The sequence below is a fragment of the Hyla sarda genome, chromosome 1 (assembly GCF_029499605.1).
Source record: "Hyla sarda isolate aHylSar1 chromosome 1, aHylSar1.hap1, whole genome shotgun sequence".
NCBI classification, from domain to species: domain Eukaryota; kingdom Metazoa; phylum Chordata; class Amphibia; order Anura; family Hylidae; genus Hyla; species Hyla sarda.
The window spans coordinates 369,804,514-369,832,297 of record NC_079189.1 but is presented as its reverse complement, the minus strand read 5'-3'; the positions used below and the strand labels follow the sequence as shown (position 1 = coordinate 369,832,297).

The window sequence follows — 27,784 nt, the reverse complement described above, 5'->3', positions numbered from 1 at the left end:
AGTAACTTATATATTTATTGCTCTGTGTGCTACATATTATTAGACAAGATACAGGACTGTGTAGGCGACACCTGTGTCATTCTGACTTTATAAATACAGTGAAAATAAATAAGGATTAATGGTCGATTGGTTCAATCGCTCACGAGACAAGTCATATTGCTACTATACCTACTTAAACACCCTTTTGTGCAGATAGTATATCAGCTGAATTTTTTTCAGGGTGATAACTTTCAAGTTACAACCATATAAATGAATTTTGTGAGCCTGCTTTTAAACACTGCCTGGATAAATTGAGTGAAACTCAGTCTGGTATACCCGATGGCACAACTATATCTGTTTTTAAGGATCCGAGGTATCAATGCAATTGCTCTGTTTCTATGTGCTTAAATACAGCTGTATATCTGAAGTACAAAGTTACATACTATGAAAAATTCAATAAAAATATAAATTTTCCTCAAAACTATATCTTGTTATTTTATCATTTACAAGAGCCTGTACCGCCTTTCAAATTAGTCAACTGCCTATGTAGAAGGATATTTGTTTCTGTATGGGAGTGTTGTGTCATTTTCAACCATTACACACCTGGCATGCTTTTTTTTTCTGTACATAACCCAATGTGACATTTTTTTTTTACCATTTGGTAGGTATACAATACATTGGCAATTATTGTTCAAACAATGGCTTCTTTGATTGAAACTTGATTGCCCAAACATAAATAAAATACATAAATTCAAGGGGAAAACACAACATTATCAAAGTAAGACAGAAAGAAATCTAGCGGAGCTTGATTGTACAGGATTACACCACGGCAAAGGTGCAGTTATTGGTATATATATATATATATATATATATATATATATATATATATATATATATAAATATATATATATATGTATATATATATATATATATATATATATATATATACCATTACCATCTACACATGCATCTAAAACATAGAAAGAAGTCAAATTCACTTAAATTAGAGAAAGATGAAACAGTAATCCAGAAAGAAGAGTAATACTGAAGAAGTATATGCTCATAATGATATCTACAATAAAATTCTATAAATTGTCGTCTCTCAAATTATATATAAAAAAAAGTAAATACACCCAGTGTTCTATATATTAAGATAAATGCTTCGGCTACCAGAGGGCTTTGCAATACCTTTTTATTTTCCGCAGTGGCCTCTGGCAGCAAAAGTGTTAAACGGTCAGTTCCAAAAGAAAACCAAACAGTTAATAAGAAGAAGAGAAAGAGACAGCCCCACTCAGAGGTGCATATTTACATTCTTCAAACTGTAGCGGTGAAAAATAATTCTAGTAAGTGCAGGACATTCCTAGTGCTGCTGTAGTGATGGTTGTTTTTTATTTTGTGGTTTTCGTCAGTCCTTTTGAGCACATTTCTTTTGTCTTAGTAGTGATGCATTCCAAAGCTAAGTGAGAAATCCCACTCTCTTCACTTGCAGCCAGTGTTTGAGTCAGGGTTAAATAGCTCCTTGTACAATGGAGGAAAAAGAGTATTCACTATCTCTGGGTGAGATTGCTTAAATACCTGCAGCTTCTCTCCATGTAAGTTGCAAAGTGCGGTTATGTTTGGTATCTTGGCTATTAACTGTAAAGAGATGAAAAAGAGGATTAATATTACAACCCATATTTGGACCCTAAGGTGGGCTCAGCTAATGGAAAGTAATGTAAAAATAAAGAAAGCGTTCATAAAATTGGGAGGACTATTGCATGGTTTGTTTTGGTTTGTAGAGGAGGTCAAATCGGCTAAGTACAAGTTGGCCACTGTGCATGGTTTTTTTTTTTCAAAAAAAAAATAAGCCTTTGCTGATCCCCTCTATTAGTGTCTTAGAATATCTCTTATGGGAACAAAATGTAAGGTTGCATATATATCCAGAAATACGGCTCAGTAACTGGGATATTGCCATTGGGTCAGGCACCCATTTATTTTTGAAGACCAGATGGGGGAACGCTGCAAAGTGGAGCGGTGAACAAAGCAGGTCAGTGAAACGCGTTGGAGGGTGAGGTGGGGGAGCGCAGGTGACCAGCTGTTTGCATCGGCACATGTAAGCTACTGATAATCTATTGTTTACATATTATTTGCATTGGGCACTGTCTGAGGGCACTGTATTGGTAGTTACACCAAGCCATTAGACGTGTATGAATTTAGTATTTGCTCTCCATGTTTTGCTATATGATATATATTAACTACATTTTTGGTTGCACTATGCACTTTCCATGGATTTAAAGCGGCAACGGCCAAATATACCATTGATATTTACATTTTTATATGTCCCCCTCAGTCTGCCTGCCCTTTTGTCATATTAATTAATGAATTTTCTTCCATTGTGCATATATATATTAATTACTGTTCATATTTATTGGTGCTTCATATAGACAACCCGTTTGGGAGTCGTTATTAAGCTATGTCTGGCCACCTGTGCTCCCCCTTTTTGCTTTTTAAACATGTCTTGTGTCATATGTTTTTTATGGGTTTCATTTGGGGTTTTCATTTTTTGTCACATCATACATTTTTTCTGTTAATAAAGATTTTCAATATTTTTCACGTTACGCATTATTTTGGTTGTTATTATTGAGGTCCACTGTAGGAGTATATACAAATATGTAGTACAATATTATATTGATAGCTTTTTACATAATATAATATTACTAGGAGATCCACCTTTATTTATTGGCATACAACATTTTATACATGAATATTTCCAAATATTCATATATTATTACTATTATGATAAATGTATGTATTGTACTTTTCCTGATGTGTTGTACTTCAGTATTTTATAGGTAGTCATAATTTAATGTATGCTTACATTAGATTAGTAAATTCCATCATAATCCTTCCTTGAGACAAAAGAAGATATTTATCAGTATAGGTGCAAAAAAGATTGAAGGGGCTGCCATTAGAACAAATCAGGTTTCACCTTTTTCCTCGTACTTGTGTTGATCCCCATCAATGGGTTATGCTGAATGCAATCTTTGTACAACACTAGGGCATATATGAACCTATCTCTTTCTAAATATATGTATATGTGTGTGCGTGTGTATTTTTACACATAAAACAAGACAAAGATTTCAAAAAGAGACATAAGGTCTTCTCATTTGGATTCACCAAGAAAACCCATGAGTGATGATCAGAGATTGATGTGTGTTGAGAGATATTGAATATATGTGACAACTGACTAGTGTTGCTCGCGAATATTCGCAATTCGAATATTATTCGCGAATATCGCATATTCGCGAATTCGCGAATTTCGCAAATATAGCGCTATATATTCGTAATTACGAATATTCATTATTTTTTTTTATTTTTTTCACAGTACACATCACAGTGATCATCCCTCTCTGCTTCCAGCTTGTGTGGTGTAAAGAAAGCTGTAATACTACTGTGTGAGACTGGCGTGCGAAAATTCGCATATACGAAAATTAGCATATGCTAATTTTCGCTTATGCGAATTTGTATATGCTAATATTCACATATGTAAATTTTCGCATACGTGAAAATTCGCATATGCGAAAATAAAACGAGAATATAACGAATATGCGAATATTCGCGAATATATGACGAATATTCGTCCATATATTCGCGAATATTCGCAAATTCGAATATGGCCTATGCCGCTCAACACTACAACTGACAAGGTGTAGATGATGCAGTCAGAATGGTGAATGAGAGATCAAGAAAGATTAATTTTCCACACTGCTTTCCCACACATCTGTATGGCAGTGATACTGTGCATGTAGCCTTTTTATAAATAGTCATTTTTGATTAATTTAACATTATCAAGCTACACGCATCCTAATGAACTGTAAACCATGTGTGAACTTTATGACATTGCATGAAAGCAGCAGACAGGCCCAGGATGCATAATAAAATAAGATTAAATATGCCTTTGTCTCCAAAATTGAAACAACCAAAAAATAGAAGTCATTGATCTGTACAGTAATATGTTCTATACAAGTTATTAATGGGTGTACCGGTAAATAGCAAATCAGCCTATTACTGTCAGTCAATGATCCCAGAGAAGAAACACTGTATAACATTAAATCAAATCAAAGTTTTGGGAAAGTTTGTAGATAATCCATGTGGGAATTGTAACACTGGTCAAGATGGCCATTGGCTAACCTTTATACAAAATATATAAGAAACAACTAAATAAAGTAAGGCAATTATTTTGGATAACTTAAATATGTATATATTTGGTTTCCAACATAAAGTAATCAGTCCTGTGCTTCTGTTCTGCTCCGCTCCGATGCATGGGTTTACTTCCTGTGATGTTGCTCTCTTTCTCTGCTCTTCTGATGATGTTGTGAACAAACTCAGAAATTCATCGCTCGAGCAGGGCGAGCGTGGAAGTAAGCACAGGCATCATGGACGGACCGGAATCACAACACAGAAGTTCAATGTGAACACAGCTTCAAATCCTGTGCATCAAATATGTGCAGGATACTATACAAACACCATTAATGTGCACCTGTCATTTACAAAAAAACTTTTTTATATAATTTAGAAAATAACATTATATGTATATTTATAATATACCTTGATGCAAAAATTGTCCATATTCTTGTCCCTGCAGCTATTGCCTGTGTATCTCTGTGGGGAGACTAAATACAGGAAGTGTGGGAAGACGAACAGGGCTCTGTGCAGTGAGGACAAGCAGGGCTCTGTACACTAAGGACAAGCAGGGCTCTGTGCACTGAGATCTGTGCACTGAGGACAAGCAGGGCTCTGTGCACCGAAGACAAGCAGGGCTCTGTACACTGAGGACAAGCAGAGCTCTGTACACTGAGGACAAGAAGGGCTCTGTACACTGAGGACAAGCAGGGATCTGTGCACTGAGGATAAGCAGGGCTCTGTGCAGTGAGGACAAGCAGGGCTCTGTACACTGAGGACAAGCAGGGCTCTGTACACCGAGGACAAGCAGGGCTCTGTGCACTGAGGCTCTGTAACATGCTCCCAGCTCACAAAGCAGGCTGATTGACAAGCCAGGAGCCTGCACAGAGCCCTGCTTGTCCCATCCACACTTCCTGTATTTGGACTCCTCAGAGAGACACACAGGCAATAGCTGCAGAGACAGCCTTTTTTCACAAAAAAAAAATACACATTTTTTAACCAATGTATATTACAAATATACAAATAATGGTATTATCTACATTATCTACATCTACAAAATAGTTTGTGCACGTGAGCTTTAAAGAGCTGGTTAACTACAAACAGTCCTAAAATAAGTACACTCCTTCTTCTGTGTCTACAGCTTCTATGCAGACCTATGAGTTGCCATGGTTACAAACTACAAGCAAACCCTGTGTAGTCTACTCCTCCATTTTTTACCTGCCCTCTTATTCCTATGAACATGCACTCAGTTTGTTGGCAAGAAGTAGTAGACAACAAGAATACACTGCACAAATAGGTTTTTATAATCTATAACCACAAAAACAAATTGGTGCGCATAAAAGCTGTTCACACAAAGTGGTACTATATATGCTGTCATTCATTTTATACTTTGGAATGTTAGATGCATGGAAGCAGTAAAAAATAGTTGCTACAATCCATTGTTTGGTGAATTTCACCATATAAAAATAAATAAATGAAAAGTGAATAGTAATAAAACAAAATAAAAGATAAGATAAAAATAGAATTCAGAATAAAATACAATGAAAAGGTTGCCTTTCTTGTCAATGTGCATATGTACAGTGTAGTGTTTGTGATGTGAAATGTAGTACCTCAGAACCCCGTTAAAAAGGTTTAGTTAAATCTGAATAGCCCTGATGCCTTTTAACACTGTTATGTGCTATCACACAGCCTACAGTCTCAAGAACAATATTTTCTAGACACTTGTCAGGTGCTATTTAAGTTCAATATGTCATGGCTATATTTCTACATGAAAACGCACTTCTTAGAACTAGCACGTACCTTTGCCAATGTCTCATCATCTAAGTGGTTCTTCTGAATCACATGCTGAAGTGCAAAATAAATTCTTTCTTGAAGCTTTTGAACTTTCCTTGGTTCTATGAGCCATGGCCGCTCTAAAAAGTAAAAAAAAAATTTAAAATTAAAAAATATATGCATATTATTGATTTATTAAGTTGAAATTCCAACATCATCTTAAAAGAATGTATACAACAGGAGAAACATTTTATGGCTCCCTTTATTGAAAAATTATACAATAAAAATATCATGTTAATTAAAGGAGATCTGTGGTGTATAACACTTATCCCTATCCGCAGGATCATGGGGGGTCCGAACTCTGGGACTCCACCATGATCCTGTTCGGGGCCCCGGCTCTTCCGCAGCTCTCCCGTGCAGGAGACAAGTCAGCCGCAGCATGACGCTGTGGTCAACACTCTTCCTCCATGTATCTCTATGGGAGAGGCGGAGATGCAGCATTCGTGCATCCCCACCTCTCATAGAGCTGTATGGGGGGGGTCGTGTCATCGACCTCAGTGAGGTTCACAATACACGCATCATAAGCCATGCACAGATGCGCCAACACCTGGACCCCGCACAGGAGATCGCGGGGGGAAATGTGTTATACACCTAGGTCCTCCACTGGTAAAACAATTTCTTTAAGAAGGTGACCCCTAATCTGAACCTTCTTGTAGACTATTCTTCATGAGTATGGGTGGTCATCTAAAAGAGGTTGTACTGTAGTTATATGATTTAGGAGGTTATAAACTTTCTGGTAATTACTTCACAATATACAGTACAAGCAGGTGTCATATTTTTATAGATTATTTTCTACAAAGATATATAGGAGGGTACTAGCATACTTGCTTTGCTACAGGTAAACTGTAAAATTCCATGCAACTTACTCAGTTGCACTGTATATTTTGTATCTTTTATTTTTTTTTTACATTATATAAGAATGAAATAATACAAGAAATATGTAGGGCAGTGGGACAAAAAAGTTTAGTCAGCCACCAATTGTGCAAGTTCTCCCACCTAAAAAGATGACAGAGGCCTGTAATTTTCATCTTAGGTATACCTCAACTATGAGAGACATAATGAAAAAAAAATCCATAAAATCACATTGTCTGATTAAAAATGTTTTTTTTGTTGCAAATGATGGTGGAAAATAAGTATTTGGTCACCTACAAACAAGCAAGATTTCTGGCTCTCACAGAACTGTAACTTCTTTAGAGTCTCCTCTGTCCTCTACTCGTTACCTGTATTAATGGCACCTGTTTGAACTGGTATAAAAGAATAAAAGTATAAAAGTATAAAAGACACCTGTCCACAACATCAAACAGTCACACTGCAAGCTCCACTATGGCCAGGACCAAAGAGCTGTCGCAGGACACTAGAAACAAAATTGTAGACCTGCACCAGGCTGGGAAGACTGAATCTGCAATAGGCAAGCCGCTTGGTGTGAATAAATCAACTGTGGGAGCAATTATTAGAAAAGGGAAGACATACAAGACCACTGATAATCTCCCTTAATCTGGGGCTCCATGCAAGATCTCACCCCGTGGTGTCAAAATGATCACAAGAATGGTGGGCAAAAATCCCAGAACCACACGGGGGGACCTAGTGAATGACCTGCAGAGAGCTTGGACCAAAGTAACAAAGGCTACCATCAGTAACACACTATGCCACCTGGGACTCAAATCATGCAGTGCCAGATGTGTCCCCCTGCTTAAGCCATTACATGTCCGGGCTCATCTGAAGTTTACTAGAGAGCATTTGGATGATCCAAAATAGTATTGGGAAAATGTCATATGGTCAGATGAAACCAAAGTAGAACTCAACTCGTTGTGTGTCGAGGAGAAAGAATGCTGAGTTCCAAAGAACACCATACCTACTGTGAAGCATGGCGTGGAAACATCATGCTTTGGGGCTGTTTTTGTGCTAAGGGACCAGGACGACTGATCCATGTAAAGGAAAGAATGAATGGGGCCACATATCATAAGATTTTGAGTGAAAACATCCTTCCATCAGCAAGGGCATTGAAGATGAAACGTGGTTGGGTCTTTCAGCAGGACAATGATGCCAAACACACCACCCAGGCAATGAAGGAGTGGCTTCATCAGAAGCATTTCAAGGTCCTGGAGTGGCCTAGCCTGTCCCCAGATCTCAACCCCATAGAAAACCTTTGGAGGGAGTTGAAAGTCCATGTTGCCCAGAGACAGCCCCAAAACATCACTGCTCTAGAGGAGATTTGTATGGAGGAATGGACCAAAATATAAGCAGCAGTGTGTGAAAACCTTGTGAAGACTTACAGAAAATGTTTGACCTCTGTCATTGCCAACAAGGGGTATATAACAAAGTATTGAGATGAACTTTTGTTAATAACCAAATATTTTATGGATTTTTTTTCTCATTATGTCTCTCATAGTTGAGGTATACCTATGATGAAAATTACAGGCCTCTCTCATCTTTTTAAGTGGGAGAACTTGCACAATTGGTGGTTGACTAAATACTTTTTTGCCCCACTGTATGTATATATATATATATATATATACAACCGTTACCCGGTTTTTCCTTCCTAATCCTTGTTGGGGAGGAAAATCAACAAAGGAGGAAGCTTTTGACTTCATATCCCATCCCCATATATTGTTGTCATATCCCAACTCCATATCCTGTCCTCATACCAAAACCTCCTATCCCGACCTCTTATCCCGACCTCCTATCCTGTCCTCCTATCCCGTCCTCCCATCCCGTCCTCCTATCCCGACCTCCTATCCCATCCTCCTATCCCATCCTCCTATCCAGACCTCCTATCCCGACCTGCTATCTCGACCTCCTATCTCGACCTATCCCGACCTCCTATCCTGACCTCCTATCTCGACCTCCTGTCTCGACCTCCTATCCTGACCCCCTATCCCGTCCTCCTATCCCGTCCTCCTATCCTGTCCTCCTATCCCGACCTCTTATCCCGACCTCCTATCCCGACCTCCTATCTCCACCTCCTATCTCCACCTCCTATCCCGACCTCCTATCTCCACCTCCTATCCTGTCCTCATATCCCATCCAAATATCCCATCCTCCTATCCTGACCTCCTAACTCGATCTCCTATCTCGACCTCCTATCCCGACCTCCTATCCCGACCATCCCGTCCTCCTATCTTGACCTCCTATCTCAACCTCCTATCCCGACCTCCTATCCTGACCTCCTATCCCGTCCTCATATCCCAAATTGTAAGATGTGTACCAGTTATTGAAATATCTCCAGAAGTTATGTGAGAGCATACATTTCCCATTGATTTGCATGAGACTTTAAACAAAAACCTTGAGCCTCACAAATGGGGGTAGTTAAGGGTTAAATTAACTATCCTATATTTTAAGTTGACATATAAGTAACATGTGACCAAGTATTATCGAAATATCTCCAGCCGTTTGGAAATTATGCAGCAACATATATTTCCCATAGACTTGTATGGGACTTTAAACAAAAACCCCGCCCCTGGCAAATGGGGGTGAGATAGGGTTAAATTACCTATCCTATGTTTGTTGATGACATATAAGTAACATGTGTGCCAAGTTTCATGTTAATATCTTTAGCCGTTTGGACGTGATGCTGGAACATACAAACACACACATACATACACACACACACGTTGAGTTTTATATATATATATATATATATATATATATATAGATGTGACACTGTGGCAAGGGAAGGGTGTATTTCCCTAAGTAACCCTGGAGAAACCTCCACCTGTGGCCTAATTAATGAGGTAGCAGAAAGGGGAAGTGTGTTTAAAAGGAAGTCAGACAGAATAGTTGGTGCTCTCCCCAGAAGAAAGCAAGGTGGCTGTAGGGGGGAGGCAGGGATCCTGGTGAGGAACACACAGCCCAAACTGTGAGTAGCCACAAGTGTGGATGAGACACACAGAAACAGGTTGCAAATGCTGTGTGTGAACAGTGTGTAGAAGGTTGCAGGAGGCAATAAGTTTAACTGGCTCGGAAAAAACCCCCAGTTGATAGTCTGGGCACGCTGGATTGTTTAGTTAGTGACTAGACGGTCTAGGGTTTTGTTTGTTCATTTCTTATGTTTTTAATTTATCCTGCAACCTGTCTAATAAAGCTGGCAAGGAGCCAGACTGCATAAAGAACTGTTTTTTGCGTGTCCTTTGGCTGTGTCAAGGATGATCCCAGAGCTATCCCCAGGGAGAAATCCTTACTATATATATATATATATATATATATATATATATATATATATATATATATATATAAGCATTAAATAAGGTATAAATGACCACATTTTAAGGAAAAGTAAAATGTTGACAGCAGAAAGGCGGAGGATAAAAACATCCCAATGACCACTTTGTAATGTTTTGTAGCCATTAGAATACATCCCAACCCATTGGGTCAAATGTTTTTTCTTTCCTATATTACAGGGGTTTGCCTATATCTTTACTTTTGCAGCTCTTCCAGCCTGTTTGCAGCAGAAGCCGGAAGTCAGTTTGCAAAACTCTCATTGACTAAAATGGCCATTCAACAAATGGTATAGCCCCACAAGCCAAGCTTTTTACATAGCTCATATTAAGTCAATGGATGTTATAAATTGCATAACTTCCCTGCTTTAGTTGCTTTTAGCTTTCTCAACCACCTCCAGGTGCTGAAAACAGGCCAGAGGATTCGGAAAATCCGGAAGTAAGTAAATGAGACAACCCCTTTAATGTCTCTTCCTTAGATAAAGCGCTTTACTGATTATAACAGTGTGAAGTCCTGGACCAAAAATTGTAGTGTCATTGATATTATAATACCTTTTATTCAGTTTCTCCATACTGTCTGCATACCACCCAATATTTTAAGTCTACCTATTCACTAAGCAGGGCCATTTACCAATCTCTGTCCTATTCTAACCCAGTGCCAGCCAATCATCCCCTTAATTCCACAATGGCCCACTACACTCACCTCAAACCTTACCTCCCTATATGGTTATTGACAGTCATTCTGAACTATTTTACTATGGGGGACTCCCTGAATAAAATATTCTACAGTAAAATGAACAGCCTCCATCCACGTTACAATGAACATTCTGGATGAATAACACTGGATTTAAAGGGATACTGTCTAGAAACAACGAGGGGGACAAAATGATGGGGTGCCTATTATTATTTTTTCTTTGTATATTATCATTTGTTGTGTCGATAAAAAGGAAAAAGGAAGTTGGCATATCTGTGTTAGGAATAGGATAAGCTGTTTGAGCACCCAAAGTGGGTGTTTTTGGTTGTGCCTCTATACCATCCTTGGTCCTTAAAGTTTAGTAAGATAGCAGTTGGATGGACAATGATTCATCCCAGCTACCCTGATTCAACTACAAGTTTGTCTTTGCTTAGCATGTCTGTAAATATGTACAGTTGTACAGTTCTGTCATATCACTTCATCAGCTTCCCGGACACAGTGTTTGAATGGCTATAGAAAAACATTTCAAGGCAATCGCGCCCAGCCAACAACGGGGACTTTTTTTCGGCCCTGAACAATGGTCAGAATAACATCAAAATATTTACAGATGACAATTTTTCAAATAATTTAATTTTTGAATGAACATTGTCACCAACATAACTTACATCCTGAAGGATATGCTTATTTCAAAAATAATACTTGAGTGTATATACTTGAGATTTTTTTTCTGGTAAATTTGTACATATTTTATAAAGGATTAGGCTTAATTAAAACCAGGGCAATAGGCAAAACAAACACCCATAGAATAGAATGGATTAGTAGTCTGCCTTCACTTAGATTACAAATGCTGGTCTCTCAGAAGGAACATTTTTCAGTCAGCTAAATGAAAATTCACCGTGACAGTCTGTGGTTAAACAATTTAATCATAAGAATATCCCCAGAAGGATTCTCTTTCACTCCCTGTCTCTAATGCTTTCTAGTTAGCAACAAGGAAAGAGGATTTGATGTAAGAAGACTGGAGACTTAGAACAAATGTATTGACAAAAAAGAGGATGTGTTACTCTGCAGAGAGAACAACTCCTATTGTTATAAGAGGCTTGGATGTGTTTACGACACTTTGGTAGACAACCACAATACAAGAGACTAAAATGGAACTTATTTTATATTGTAGATAATTAAGAACAATGTACAAACAAGAGTCAGAGCATAATTCCGAGTCTTTACTCAATATATAAAAGCAGGAGCTCTGGTAGGGTAGGTGGGTATTGTGAACATGTGCCTGGATGTAACATTGAGGTGTTATGTTATCTTTTCCTGACATAGCCTGCAACACAATAGTGTTGCTCGCGAATATTCGCAATGCGAATATTATTCGCGAATATTGCATATTCGCGAATTCGCGAATTTCGCGAATATAGCGCTATATATTCGTAATTACGAATATTCGTTTTTTTTTTTGTTTTTTTTCTTCACAGTACTCATCACAGTGATCATCCCTCTCTGCTTCCAGCTTGTGTGGTGTAAAGAAGGCTGTAATACCACTGTATGAGACTGGCGTGCGGAAATTCGCATATGCGAAAATTAACATATGCTAATTTTCGCATATGCGAATTTTCACATATGTTCATTTTCGCATACGCGTATGTTCGCATATGCGAAAATAAGCCGAGAATATAACGAATATGCGAATATTCGCGAATATATGACGAATATTCGTCCATATATTCGCGAATATTCGCGAATTCGAATATGGCCTATGCCGCTCAACACTACAACACAACAAATGTTACATATGTCATACAGCCTTGTGCTTGTGAACTAACTGTAAAAGGTTCCCTGTGCAATGACTGACATACAGAGTGCAATTACATGTAAAACATCCACATTTAATAACCACTGCCCCCCAGGCTCTGTTCGCACATTATAAACAAAATTGCAAAATATGTCTCATAATTATGGATAAAATATGCCCATATTTTTATCTGATATAGTTGTGTAAGGTATTACGACTTGGCTTCATTCACTTCCATTTAACTAAGCTGCAATGCCACATGCAACCTGAGGACAGCTGTGGTGCTGTTTTTTTGGGGGAAAATCAGCCCTGTTTTTCTAATCCTGTATAGTACCTTTAAATAGAAAAGTAAATGATATCATACCCCCAAGTTCTGAAGGTAGACACCCAGTGTGTAGTGCCACATAGTATAATTAAACCTGAGCTTTTGCGTGCAATTTTCCCCTAAAGAGTAAACATTTGTAAAAAGCATAAAAATGCATATAACTAAAGGACAGCAAAAGAAAGCAGAGCCTAAGATACACAACTCTTCCTAAAAATGAAATTCATGATATATAGAGTTCATACATGTTTTATGCCTCCCTATACGTGGACATATGTTCACCTAACCACTAGAATTTAAAAGACCAAAAATCTTCATAATTCAGATGCCGTAAAAACATTGAGTCAACAAACCATCTGACTGGGGGGGATTAGAGGTGCAACGGTTAACCTTCTCGCCCCTTACATAGAAAAAAGACATCTCCTAAATGTAGATGACATTTATCTAAAGCTACAAATACAATTCCTGGAGTTTTAGCCCTGATTTTCACAGGAACAAGAACTGTAATCCATGTGTAGGATCAAGTCCTAGAGAGATCTCTTGGAGAGTTTCCTAGCTCGTGTGAAGACATAGCTTGTTTTGGACTGCCCAGGTTGGAGACAGTGGCCTTAGGATCTTTTCATGCCAGGTTTTTCTGTTACCATTGGATCCATATGTCTCAAGAACATAAATACGCTTGTAATGTATCTGTTATTGGATAGATAGGTTTCTATAAAAAAAAAAAAATGTGGTATGAAAGGAGCCTAACTCCAGAGATTAAGTGTTACTAAGACTCGGTTGAGAGAGTGGCCTAAACCCAAGTGGCCTAAGATAAAGGCACAGCCGTTGGGTCAGTTGTGTCTTAAACAAAGGAGCCTACTGATGGTAAGAGAGGACATCTGTGTGTTTCATCACCTCTTCTCAGCTGTGCAATGAGATCTTGTACAGAAAATCAGCAATTTGTACATAAAGAAAATAATCTCTGGGAAATGTAGACATTGGGAGACTAAAGGAATAGTGGACAACTTATAACACCATGTCAGACAGACTGCAATAACAGAAGTCCTGAGTTCTTCCTGGTACTCTTTATAACTTATAAACTGTCATTTCTTAATTTGTTGAAGGGCACTATTGTTGATCCTGAAGGTGTACATATGACATAGTGTATGTCAAGTATACCGTGGTATAAAGAGCAAGCCATAAGATATATAGATCAATGAATTAAAGGGGTACTCCACTGGAAAACATATTTTTTAATCAACTGGTACCAGAAAGTTAAACAGATTTGTAAATTACTTCTATTTAAAAATCTTCATCCTTCCAGTACTTATCAGCTGCTCTATGCTTCACAGGAAGTTATTTTCTTTTTGAATTTCCTTTCTGTCTGACCACAGTGCTCTCTACTGACACTTCTGTCCATGTCAGGAACTGTCCAGAGCAGGAGAAAATGTCCATAGAAAACCTATCCTGCTCTGGACAGTTCCTGACATGGACAGAGGTGTCAGCAGAGAGCACTGTGGATAGACAGAAAGGAAATTCAAAAAGAAAATAACTTCCTATGAAGCATATAGCAGCTCATAAGTACTGGAAGGATTAAGATTTTTAAATAGAACCAATTTACAAATCTATTTAACTTTCTGGCATCAATTCATAAAAAAAAATAGTTTCCAGCAGAGTACCCCTTTAAGACTGGTCATGGACTCTTAGTAATGCTGCAATATATTTAAAATCACCTTAACCATTGGACTAAGCCAATCAATTCTGCTTATACTGTCTGGCAAACAGTGCAAGAGACACTGCCATGGGGCGCTGAGATCCAAATAACTCTCTATGCTAACTTGAAAGGGATAATAAAGTTAGATTTTCTTCTGTACAACTATTATGATTCCAGTCTGATCTGTTTATGAACAGGAGTTTTATTCTCATGTTTAACCCCTTAAGGACTCAGCCCATTTTGGCCTTAAGGACTCAGACAATTTAATTTTTACGTTTTCATTTTTTCCTCCTCGCCTTCTAAAAATCATAACTCTTTTATATTTTCATCCACAGACTAGTATGAGGGCTTGTTTTTTGCGCGACCAGTTGTCCTTTGTAATGACATAACTCATTATATCATAAAATGTATGGCGCAACCAAAAAACACTATTTTTGTGGGGAAATTAAAACGAAAAACGCAATTTTGCTAATTTTGGAAGGTTTCGTTTTCACGCCGTACAATTTATGGTAAAAATGACGTGTGTTCTTTATTTTGAGGGTCAATACGATTAAAATGATACCCATTATTACATACTTTTATATTATTGTTGCGCTTAAAAAAAATCACAAACTTTTTAACCAAATTAGTACGTTTATAATCCCTTTATTTTGATGACCTATAACTTTTATATTTTTCCGTATAAGCGGCGGTATGGGGGCTCATTTTTTGCGCCATGATCTGTACTTTTTTTTGATACCACATTTGCATATAAAAAACTTTTAATACATTTTTTATAATTTTTTTTTAAATAAAATGTATTAAAAAAGTAGGAATTTTGGACTTATTTTTTTTTTCGTTCACGCCGTTAACCGTACGGGATCATTAACATTTTATTTTAATAGTTCGGACATTTGCGCACGCGGCGATACCAAATATGTCTATAAAAAAAAATTTTGCGCTTTTTGGGGGTAAAATAGGAAAAAACGGACGTTTTATTTTTTTATTGGGGGAGGGGATTTTTCACTTTTTTTTTACTTTAACTTTTAAATTTTTTAACTTTTTTTTTTACACTTGAATAGTCCCCATAGGGGACTATTCATAGCAATACCATGATTGCTAATACTGATCTGTTCTATGTATAGGACATAGAACAGATCAGTGTTTTCGGTGATCTTCTGCTCTGGTCTGCTCGATCTCAGACCAGAGCAGGAGACGCCGGGAGCCGCACGGAGGAAGGAGAGGGGACCTCCGTGCGGCGTTCTGAATGATCGGATCCCCGCAGCAGCGCTGCGGGCGATACGATCATTCATTCAAATCGCACACTGCCGCAGATGCCGGGATCTGTATTGATCCCGGCACCTGAGGGGTTAATGGCGGACGCCCGCGAAATCGCGGGCGTCGGCCATTGCCGGCGGGTCCCTGACTGCGATCAGCAGCCGGGATCAGCCGCGCATGACACGGGCATCGCTCCGATGCCCGCGGTTATGCTTAGGACGTAAATGTACGTCCTGGTGCGTTAAGTACCACCGCACCAGGAAGTACATTTACGTCCTGCGTCCTTAAGGGGTTAAAAGGGTACCCCCCGTGGAAAAACTTATTATTATTTTTTTTTAAATCAACTGGGGCCAGACAGTTCAACAAATTTGTAAATTACTTCTATAAAAAAATCTTAATCCTTCCAGTAGTTTTTAGGGACTGTATACTACAGAGGAAATGCTTTTCTTTTTAAATTTCTCTTCTGTCACGACCAAAGTGCTCTCTGCTGACCTCTGCTGTCCATTTTAGGAACTGTCCAGAGCAGCATACGTTTGCTATGGGAATTTTCTTCTGCTCTGGACAGTTCCTAAAATGGACAGCAGAGTTCAGCAGAGAGCACTGTGGTCGTGACAGAAGAGAAATCCAAGAAGAAAACATTTCCTCTGTAGTATACAGCCCCTAAAAAGTACTGAAAGGATTAAGATTTTTTTTAATAGAAGTAATTTACAAATTTGTTAAACTTTCTGGCACCAGTTCATTTAAAAAAAAAAAGTTTTCCACTGCCCCTAGACATCTTATCCCCTATCCAAAGGATAGGGGATAAGATGTCAGATCGTGGGGGTCCCGCCGCTGGGGGCCCCCGGGATCTACCATGCAGCACCCACCTTTAGCGGCTTCCGGAACCGCTTGAGGTCCTCAGGCTGAGTCCATCTCGTCCACGAGTACGGAGCATAATGATGTCACGGCTCTGCCCCATGTGATGTCATGCTCCGCCCCCTCAATGCAAGTCTATTGGGGGGCGTGGCATCTGTCATAGGCTGTCATCTGTCCCATCCCATGGGCTTGCATTGAGGGGGCGGAGCGTGCCATCATACGGGGCGGAGCCGTAATGTCACTATGCTCCGTCCCCGTGATCGCCAGTAATCAGACCCAGAGCGAACACACTCCGGGGACTGATCACGGGGGTCCCCAGTGGCGGGATCCCCGCAATCGGGCATCTTATCCCCTATCCTTTGGATAGAGGATAAGATGTCTTAGCGCCGGAGTACCCCTTTAAACTTTTCTAACAAGTACAGATATGAAAAAAATGTTTGACAATCTTAGCTTTTTTTTAGGGCCTTCCTGATGTTTTTGTAGGCTGCTTCTTGTTATATCTTCCATTTAGGGCACTATGTCTGAATCGTGGATTTGAGCTACCGAAATAAACAAGTAATATTTGTGGTTAATATCAGACTGCGTACCTGGTGATATCAGCACGGCTGCAGAAAACAAGGCAATTTCCTCCTCAGTCAGCTGAAGTGAACATAAACTCTTTGCAAAGTCAAATGCTTCATTCACTAAATCATCAGAACCTGCGGGCCAAGCAAAGCGGAGTGAGAACTAGATGCTAATCACTGTTCAATTTTACTTGGAACACAGCTTGTAGTCCTGCCAGGGAAACAGGTGCTAGTAGAAAACAGTATTTTGGTTAGTTAAAATTTCAGATTTTCAATCAACATCATGTGGAGAAAAGAACAAAAAGACTAGATCTAATTGTCTTTTAAAATAGTTTTTTTTATGTCTATATTATACTCTTTTACCAGCGGTTATATTTTTTCATGAAAGTGCAGCACTATTTAGCATTGCTTTATTCCGGTGTAATTGACTGAATAATTGAAATGATAATTAGTATGATAATAATGCAGATAGGACCTAGAATGGCTTTTCACAATCACCTAGTGGAGGCCAAAAGTGCATCCACAGAATTCCATTGTTGACTACCAATGAAGCCCTGAGGGGACATAACTGTGTTCTAAAATATTATCAACAATAGTTCTCTACAAATGTACCTGATAAAACAACTACACAAACATGATACATATCATGCCAATGTTGTGTGAGCTCTGACTGCTTCATATAAGATAGAGAGATCTGGAGTGCATTTGTAAAAGGTAACAATTTACCAGATATTGGCCAAATTCATTAAGTTAGTATACAGATGTATGGGACAATAGGGCTCGTTCACATGCACACTAAGGGCTCGTTCACACGTTCACATTTCCTTTCAAACTTGCAGTATATTTCCTGCTGCGAGTTTGAAAGGGGGCAGGGTCTCCGCTGCCTGTCCACAGCAGATTTTCAGCAGCGGATTTATGCTGATGAAAATCCGCCGCAGACCCCATTGACTTCAATGGGGTGTGCGGCGTGTTTTCAGCAACTGAGATTTTGCAGCCAAAAACACACTGTGAGTTTGACAGGAAATCCGCTCGTGCATATTTTTGCTGCAGATTTGCTGTAGCAGATTTTGTTTCTCATTGAAGTCAGCGGGCAGCTAAATCTGCAGCAGATCTGCAGCAAAAATATATGGTACACAGACAGGATCTGTTGCACATTTTTCTGCAGCTGTATCAAAATCAGCTGCTTAAAATATGCAGCAAAAATATGCAGCAGATCCTGTACGTGTGAACGTACCCTAAGGGTCTGTTCACATGGGCGGATTACCTGCAGAATCTCCGCAGTGTATTTGCTGTGGAAAATCGGCAGCGGATTTTGCTACCATTGACTTCAATAGATCCGAAAGAAAATCTGCAAATCTTCCTCTACTGCGGATTTGCTGCTAACCCATTGAAATCAATGGTAGCTAAATTCTCTGCGGATTTTCCACAGCAAATATGCTGTGGAAATTATACAGGTAATCCGCCCACGTGAACTGACCCTTAGGGTGAATTAACATGTACAGTATGCTGTGCATATTTGATGCGCAGATTTTGAACCTGCAGTTTTTATGCTGCAGATTTCAGTGTAAACTAAACTAAACTAAACAGCATCAAATCTGAAGGTTCAAAATATCAAATATGTGCAGGATACTGTCCATGTGAATTCACACTGCTGGCACTATGTGCTGCTAATAGAAATACTTTTCATTCATAGCGCTGCAGGGGTATATGTATATAGATACGCTAGGGGGGGGGCATACATATAACTTTATCTGCCCCTCCCCCCAGCGTATCTATATACATATGCGCCGCAGCGCTATGTATGAAAAGTATTTCTATCAGCAGTATCGGGCGGCCGATGCTGCTGCTAGAATGCTTTTCACATATAGCGCTGCAGCAGCATATGTATATAGATGTGGAGGGTATATTATACATGAGCTGCGGGGGGCACATTATACATGCGCTTCGGGGGGTATATATTTATTAATGCGGCAGTGGTGGGTATATATTTATTAATGCGCCGGCGGGGGGTAGATATTTATTAATGCATCGGCGGGGGGTAGATAATTATTGATGCGCTGGCGGGGGGTATATATTTATTAAAGCTCCAGCGGTGGGTATATATTTATTAATGAGCCGGCGGGGGGTAGATATTTATTAATGCACCGGCGGGGGGTAGATATTTATTGATGCGCTGGCGGGGGGTATATATTTATTAATGTTCTGCAGGGGGCATATTATAAATGCGATATATGTCTGCCCCCCCTGCAGCGCTATGTATCTTGCCCCCCACAGCGCTTTTAATATAGATATGCCCCCCTGCTACTCACAATGTTAATTTTTAAATCTCCTGGCAGGAGCCCTGAATGGCTCCTCGGTGCTGGCCATTCAGGGCTCCCTGCAGGGATTCAAAAATGAAAGTTAAAACACACTATACATCACAGGGTTGTGGAGCATGCCTCCCGCTCCCCTGCTTAATAACTTCAGATCACATCGGGTCTCAGAAGTGAAACCCGGTGCGATAAATCCATCAGCCCCTGTACTACATCCCCCATCATGGAATAGACTCTGTTCCATGATGGGGGTGGTAGTACAAACACTATTGTAGCCTCCCCAGCTGTCTGCAGACTCCCGCAGCCAGGGAATTACTACTCCCATCATGGATAGAAGTCTGTTCCATGATGGGAGTAGTAGTAGTCCCGGCTGTGGGGGTCTGTAGGCAGAGGTGTTACGGCCATGCAGGAGGGATGTTTTAATGGGTCTTAACGGATGAATATTTATTCAGCTGTTAGCACCCGTTATTTCATCCATTAATATACATCCCTGTTTACACAGAAAATGGACGTTAAATAACGGATGAATGCTCATAGTGTGAAAGGATCGTAAGTATAAACACTTAGAAACAAATAATACAAATACATATAAATGTACAATTATCAGTTACCTAATGACTTGAACATCTGCATTCCTCCATATTTTCCTTCAAAAAGAACAGTGTTGTTTAATGGATTGAAGGCACGGCACATTCTTACTAGAACTACTTCCAAACAGCCTGGCAGAGAAAAAACACAACAGTTAAAAATTGGTACAGTAATGGGCACTATGGCAGGGATGTCTTTCTCTGGATTTTGTATACAGTACATGAACCTAAAACATGGATTTGACCAACCACATGCTTTTTTTAGCAGTTGAGCTGAGCCAGCTTCATATGTGGAGGGTGCTCTAACAGCTAACACTCACCTACTGTATGATCTTGGCAGTTTAACCATCTAGATGCTATGATCAATATTGATAGTGGCATTAAGACGGTGATTGCACAGATGCCACACATGCCATGTAAACTTTACCAATACAGTTTGCCACAGGCAGGCTGTGTTAGTAGATCACCGATTTCACACATCAATGCAATACATATGTGTGTCTCTCTCCCTAGTGATATATTCCTCACTGTTTACATATACAGGATTATAAAAGTACATAAAGAAGTATATAATGAATACATCTCTATATAGGTGAGAAAGCCAGCAACGGACCTTATTTGTTCACCATTGGATACTGCAAAAATCATATGAGAAGGGGGCGGTATTATGTAAATTTTAAATATATGATGGAAATACAATATCTTGGATGGGATTACCCATTTAAAGGGTACCTCTCATCAAATAAACTTTTGATATATTTTAGATTAATGAATGTTGAATAACTTTCCAATAGCATGTTAATGAAAAATATGCTTCTTTCTATTGTATTTTTCCCGATCAGTCCTGTCAGCAAGCATTTCTGACTCATGCTGGAGTCCTAAACACTCAGAGCTGCCAGCCTGCTTTGTTCACAGCCAAGCAGGCCGTGAACAAAGCAGGCTGGCAGCTCTGAGTGTTCTCCTTTGTGAACAAAGCAGACTGGCAGCTCGTAGTGTTTAGGACTCCAGCATGAGTCTGAAATGCTTGCTGCCAGGACTGGTAGGGAGACCCCTAGTGGTCATTTCTTCAAAGTGGAAAATTAAATAGAAAGAAGCATATTTTTTAATAACATGCAAATGTAAAGTTATTCTGCATACATTAATCTATAATATATCAAAAGTTTTTTTGATGAGAGGTACCCTTTAAGTAAAGGTATAATTTATTTTTATTACCAAATCATTGTAAGGCTGTGTCTATATGGTTGTCTAAATAACTAATTACATCAATATGAACCCTACATTGACATGAAGAACTATTTTGCTTAGACAGAACATTTTAAAATGTTTCTTATCCCAGAAAAATTAGGCAAAGATACTCAGTATAATGGGGTCTTCCTTCTGGATATAGAGAATAACACTAAGAGATCCAATAGATTCCATAAGTATTATTATTTGATTATATGTATCATTCTGAAATGTATCTGTTCTGTGTTATCCTTCTCTGTCTTACCTAAATATTGTTAATGGGTCACTGACAATAGACCCCTCATAATGCATTGGTAAATCTATTCTGTTAGAAATTCTTTGAAACAAACTAAGCAATATGGAACCGTCATTATTATTATTATTTAGTATAAAAAGCCATGCTATGTCCACATACAGCTGCAATAATTATGAATATGAATTACAAGCAAGTGCTGTGCCGTTCGCTATATTAATGTCATATTCAGAAAAGCACGATTTATTATCGCAACAAGCTGTTTAAAGTTCTCTCCAGATAAGTGGAATATGACCTTTTCGGCAAAAAAGCATTTCAGATGCTCAGTCCCCTTTGCACATGTTACACACTACATAGTACTTTTTGTATAATGTCAACAGTTTCATTAAAATTAACCTTTATCTTGCTCTTCCCAATAAATATACAGCAAGAATAAGTCTAATAATGCGCAGATTAACAAGATGAGGAGTTATTGTTACTTGTCAAATCATTTGTTTTATATGCTGGCCTGACCCTAAAGCTATCCATGCAGAGCTCGAAACGACTTGCCGATACAGCGAGACACCATATTTCTCTTTCTCTCTCATTCTCTATCTGACAAATCAGCTCCTTAGGAATCCCATTATTTTGGCTTATGTAAAATAGTAAATGAAATGTAGATAGCGAGTGGCCTGCTGACAAATTCTCAGCATGAAATTATTTTTTTTTGTTGTCAAAATTTGCCAAATAATATTCCAATACGTAGATTAAAATAAAGGGGCAATGTCTTTTATCTGTTAATATAGTTGACGTAGCAAATATAATGTTTATTAATAATAATAATAATAATGTTATTTTTATTCTTTTCTTAACATAAGCTGAAATTAAGCACAAATTTAAAATGTCTAAAAATGGTATCATCTAATACTGTAAAATACTATAGAACAGCATCTCAATAGTCACATGAATATAACACATACCAGCATTCCTCGCAAATGATTAGCACATAACATATACAAACTTAAAGGGGTATTCTGGCCAAATACATCTTATCCCCGGGGACCCGCCACTGGGAACCCCACGATCTCTGTGCAGCAACCGCATTCTATGCAGGGCTGCGTCTCTAGCCTCGGAAAGCTCCACGCCCCCTCATGATGTCACACCACGCCCCCTCAATTCTTGTCTATGGGAGGGGGTGTGGGTGTGGCAGCCCAGCGGCGGGCCCCCTGCGATCAGACATCTTATCCCCTATTCTTTGGATAGGGGATAAGATGTATTTGGCCAGATAAGCCCTTTAAAATGTAAGCTTTAATGCCATTTGCTTACCTGACTTAAGAAGCAATATTTGATCATTCTGGCATAGTTCCATAAATCCTGTTATTCGCTTTGCAAACTCCACAACATACTGTATTGCATGGGTAATCTGAATGGCACACTGTTGCCACAATGCTTCTCTTGACTGTAAGACACCAAAAAAAATAAAAAAAAGTAAGGGTAAAATAACAAGTAAACTTATAGTAGTAGTCTTTTTTTTTTTTGTACTTGCCCCAAGTTTTTTTTTTATCCTCCAAGTTTCTTTTTCACCCCCCTCCCCAAACCAAAGCCTTGCATTCACACCCCATTTTGAAGTAAAGTTTACACTCACCTAAATATTAAGGGAAAAGCGCAGACATGCAACCAAAAAGGTGATGGTAGGGACTAGGCTTGTTCAAACAAAATAAAAAACAATTTTGGGCTATGTTCACAAACAATTTTTTCTCCCATTTTTTTTGTACCAAAATTATTATTATTTGGCCTTTTTAAAGGGGTACTCCACTGTAAAACATTTTGTTTTAAATCAACTGGTGCCAGAAAGTTAAACCGATTTGTGAATTACTTCTATTTAAAAATCTTAATTATTTCAGTACTTATCAGCTGCTATTTGCTCCACAGGAAGTTGTTTTCTTTTTGAATTTTCTTTCTGTCTGACCACAGTGCTCTTTTCTGACACCTTTGTCCATTTTAGGAACTGTACAGAGTAGGAGCAAATCCCCATAGCAAACCTATCTTGCTCTGGACAGTTCCTGACATGGACTGAGGTGTCAGCAGAGAGCACTTTGGTCAGACAGAAAGGAAATTCAAAAAGAAAACAACTTCCCCTATAGTATACAGCAGCTGATAAGTACTGGAAGGATTGAGATTTTTAAATGGAAGTAATTTACAAATCTGTTTAACTTTCTGGCACCAGTTGATTTAAAAAAAGAAAATGTTTTCCACCGGAATACCCCTTTAACCCCTTAACGACGCAGGACGTATATTTACGTCCTGCGCCGGCTCCCGCGATATGAAGCAGGATCGCGCCGCGATCCCGCATCATATCGCGTCGGTCCCGGCGCTAATCAACGGCCGGGACCCGCGGCTAATACCACACATCGCCGATCGCGGCGATGTGCGGTATTAACCCTTTAGAAGCGGCGGTCAAAGCTGACCGCCGCTTCTAAAGTGAAAGTGAAAGTGACCCGGCTGCTCAGTCGGGCTGTTCGGGACCGCCGCGGTGAAATCGCGGCGTCCCGAACAGCTGATCGGACACCGGGAGGGCTCTTACCTGCCTCCCCGGTGTCCGATCGACGAATGACTGCTCCGTGCCTGAGATCCAGGCAGGAGCAGTCAAGCGCCGATAATACTGATCACAGGCGTGTTAATACACGCCAGTGATCAGCATAGGAGATCAGTGTGTGCAGTGTTATAGGTCCCTATGGGACCTATAACACTGCAAAAAAAATGTAAAAAAAAGGTGTTAATAAAGGTCATTTAACCCCTTCCCTAATAAAAGTTTGAATCACCCCCCTTTTCCCATAAAAAAAATAAAACAGTGTAAAAAAAATAAAAAATAAACATATGTGGTATCGCCACGTGCGTAAATGTCCGAACTATAAAAATATATCATTAATTAAGCCGTACGGTCAATGGAGTACGCGCAAAAAAATTCCAAAGTCCAAAAAAGCGTATTTTGGTCACTTTTTATACCATTAAAAAATGAATACAAAGTGATCAAAAAGTCAGATAAAAACAAAAATCATACCGATAAAAACTTCAGATCACGGCGCAAAAAATGAGTCCTCATACCACCCCATACGTGGAAAAATAAAAAAGTTATAGGGGTCAGAAGATGACATTTTTAAACGTATAAATTTTCCTGCATGTAGTTATGATTTTTTCCAGAAGTGCGACAAAATCAAACCTATATAAGTAGGGTATCATTTTAACCGTATGGACCTACAGAATAATGATAAGGTGTAATTTTTACCAAAATATGCACTGCGTAGAAACGAAAGCCCCCAAAAGTTACAAAATGGCGTTTTTTTTTCGATTTTGTCGCTCAATGATTTTTTTTTCCGTTTCGCCGTGCATTTTTGGGTAAAATGACTAATGTCACTGCAAAGTAGAATTGGCGACGCAAAAAATAAGCCATAATATGGATTTTTAGGTGGAAAATTGAAAGGGTTATGATTTTTAAAAGGTAAGGAGGAAAAAACGAAAGTGCAAAAACGGAAAAACCCTGAGTCCTTAAGGGGTTAAGGTTCCAAAAAGTTTACATATTTTTCCAGTTATTGAGTTGAATGGAACTAATGGTAGTGCACACATTGTACTATATACCAGCCTTTATTTTAGAAACAAGACAGACTTAGGCTGGGTCCACACTACGTTTTGTCCCATACGGGAGCGCATACGGCAGGAGGGAGCTAAAACCTCGCGCTCCCGTATGTGACCGTATGCGCTCCCGTATGTCATTCACTTCAATGAGCCGACCGGAGTGAAACGTTCGGTCCGGTCGGCTCATTTTTGCGCCGTATGCGCTTTTACAACCGGACCTAAAACCGTGGTTGACCACGGTTTTAGGTCCGGTTGTAAAAGCGCATACGGCGCAAAAATGAGCCGACCGGACCGAACGTTTCAATCCGGTCGGCTCATTGAAGTGAATGACATACGGGAGCGCATACGGTCACATACGGGAGCGCGAGGTTTTAGCTCCCTCCTGCCGTATGCGTTCCCGTATGGGACAAAACGTAGTGTGGACCCAGCCTTATTTGAGCAAAAGATGGCTACATATATTGGCTTTTGCAGGAAAAAAGATGGGAACAGAAAAACAGTATGTGAACATGACCTTGGAATCAGGGCACCAGAGGCTACACAATTATACAAAACCTTGTATTTTTTAACTCATTAACTGACCACAGGTATTTCTTAGTACAGCTGGGTTCACATATGTCTGGGGCATTAGGCTCAGTTTTTTGTTCAAAAACTAACCATGCCAGATACAACAACTGATGCAAAAATACATCAGTTGTTATGTGTTCTTTTCACACTATTTGTGCTAAAACATACAAGGGGAGATTTGCAAAACCTGTGCAGAGGAAAAGTTGACCAGTTGCCCATAGCAACCAATCAGATTGTTTCTTTAATTTGCACAGGCCCTTTTAAAAATGAAAGAAGCAATCTGATTGGTTGCTATGGGCAACTGGGTAACTTTTCCTCTGCACAGGTTTTGATAAATCTCCCCCACAGAGCTGTATAGAAAAATGCTTTTAGATGCATTCTCCCATCTGGAATCTACACAGGTTACAACTTATACATATGTAAATGAACCCTAACAGTATTTCTGTGATTGATATTTCTTTGGTATTGATTGACAACATTTTCTGCCACCATTGGTGGAACGGGGTATTACAATAAAAGTATGATTGGTATTACTTTATCATATTATTGTGTTACCCTCCCTTAAAACTAATTATTATTGAGTGATCTAAAACCATAGCCCTGCTGTGTTTAGTGCCAGTGCAACTATTCAACCTGGATGACTGAAATCATTAAGCGTCTGCAGTATGCTAACTAAAAACACAGGTAGGACTGCTAAAAAAAAACATCTTAGAAAAGCCTTCCCAACATGTTTTACTGTCCCTCCAGTGCCATCAGGGAAATAGTGCTAACGACTTTCCTGATGATGTTGTTGGGACAGCAAAATATGTTGGGGAGGCTTTTGTAATGTATTTTATTAGCAGTCTTAGCAGTGCTTTTAGTTAGTTAGCATACTGCAGACACTTCATAATAGTATCCATCTAGTTTGGATAGTTGCACTGCTAAATATGTACTGCACGACTGTAGTTTTAGGTCACTTTCAAGTGCATTCAATAAAAGCTACAGTATTTAAGTGTGGGCCACGTGATGAAAGGGTTTTTACCCCTGGGTCTACAGGCCTTGTGATTTGGTAATTCATTTTTCTTACCACAGACTTGGTCCGCTTGGGCTTGTTGTTGTTTCGGGTACATTGGAATTAACTCCCTGACACAAGGCAGACCATGTTATTGGACATTTGCTATTGTCTTTTCCTGAGTAACTGCCCTGCTAAAAAACAAGGGCTACTGAAGTGACTCAAGGGTATGATAGAGTAAAAAAAAAACAACGTTCTGTAGATAATGGAAAACCATCGGAACTCTGTTATGTTACCTCCTCTCATCTACAGTATATATGAGCAATTCTAAAAATAAGACCACAAGGGTAGACATTTTTTTTATGTGACCTTGCAGCAAAAAGCAGGGGTCATATTTTGCAAGTTGTCTTTTGGTAAAAAGATCTTGGCTGCATATTAATAAAGAATAGTAAATAAAAAATTGAAGATTTGTCTAGAGGATTTCTTTAAATGAGAAACCCCCTCTCTGCCATTTGGAGATAAGAGCCAGACTTTCTCCCACATGTTTATAAACCTGATTTATTGGACTGTTGTAAACAGGAATAAACTGAGGAGATGGATGCTGGTTAATCAAATGTACATAGATACAATGTGACATTTTCAGTGGGTTTTGATTCCGGATATTTCTCAGAAAGCCTTATGGGCCTTGATATTTTACAATTGACATAACTGTCAGGAAGAGTACAATTCACCATGACAACTTTTACTGGTGTCGTGAATTGGGCACATTGTAAAGCCTTTTTAGAAAAGCTGCCAGTATTATACAATGTCTCTTATACACATGCATCATATAAGCAGATTTATACATGTTTCACAAGCTATTGATACATTTAAGGAGG

General features: G+C 39.1%; 1 protein-coding gene across 3 annotated transcripts in view; it reads right to left on the bottom strand.

The window, feature by feature from the left end:
* Positions 1 to 919: 919 nt before the first annotated feature.
* Positions 920 to 27,784, bottom strand: part of RORB (RAR related orphan receptor B) — a 230,543-nt gene continuing 203,678 nt past the window's right edge. For all 3 annotated transcript variants that reach the window (XM_056523233.1, XM_056523227.1, XM_056523219.1), the window contains exons 6-10: positions 23,045 to 23,177; positions 20,287 to 20,394; positions 17,388 to 17,498; positions 5,941 to 6,053; positions 920 to 1,614 (exon numbers count right to left, since the gene is read on the bottom strand). In XM_056523233.1, the coding sequence (XP_056379208.1) occupies positions 1,459 to 1,614; positions 5,941 to 6,053; positions 17,388 to 17,498; positions 20,287 to 20,394; positions 23,045 to 23,177 (621 nt within the window). In that variant the 3' untranslated portion in view covers positions 920 to 1,458. The remainder of the gene's footprint in view (positions 1,615 to 5,940; positions 6,054 to 17,387; positions 17,499 to 20,286; positions 20,395 to 23,044; positions 23,178 to 27,784) is intronic.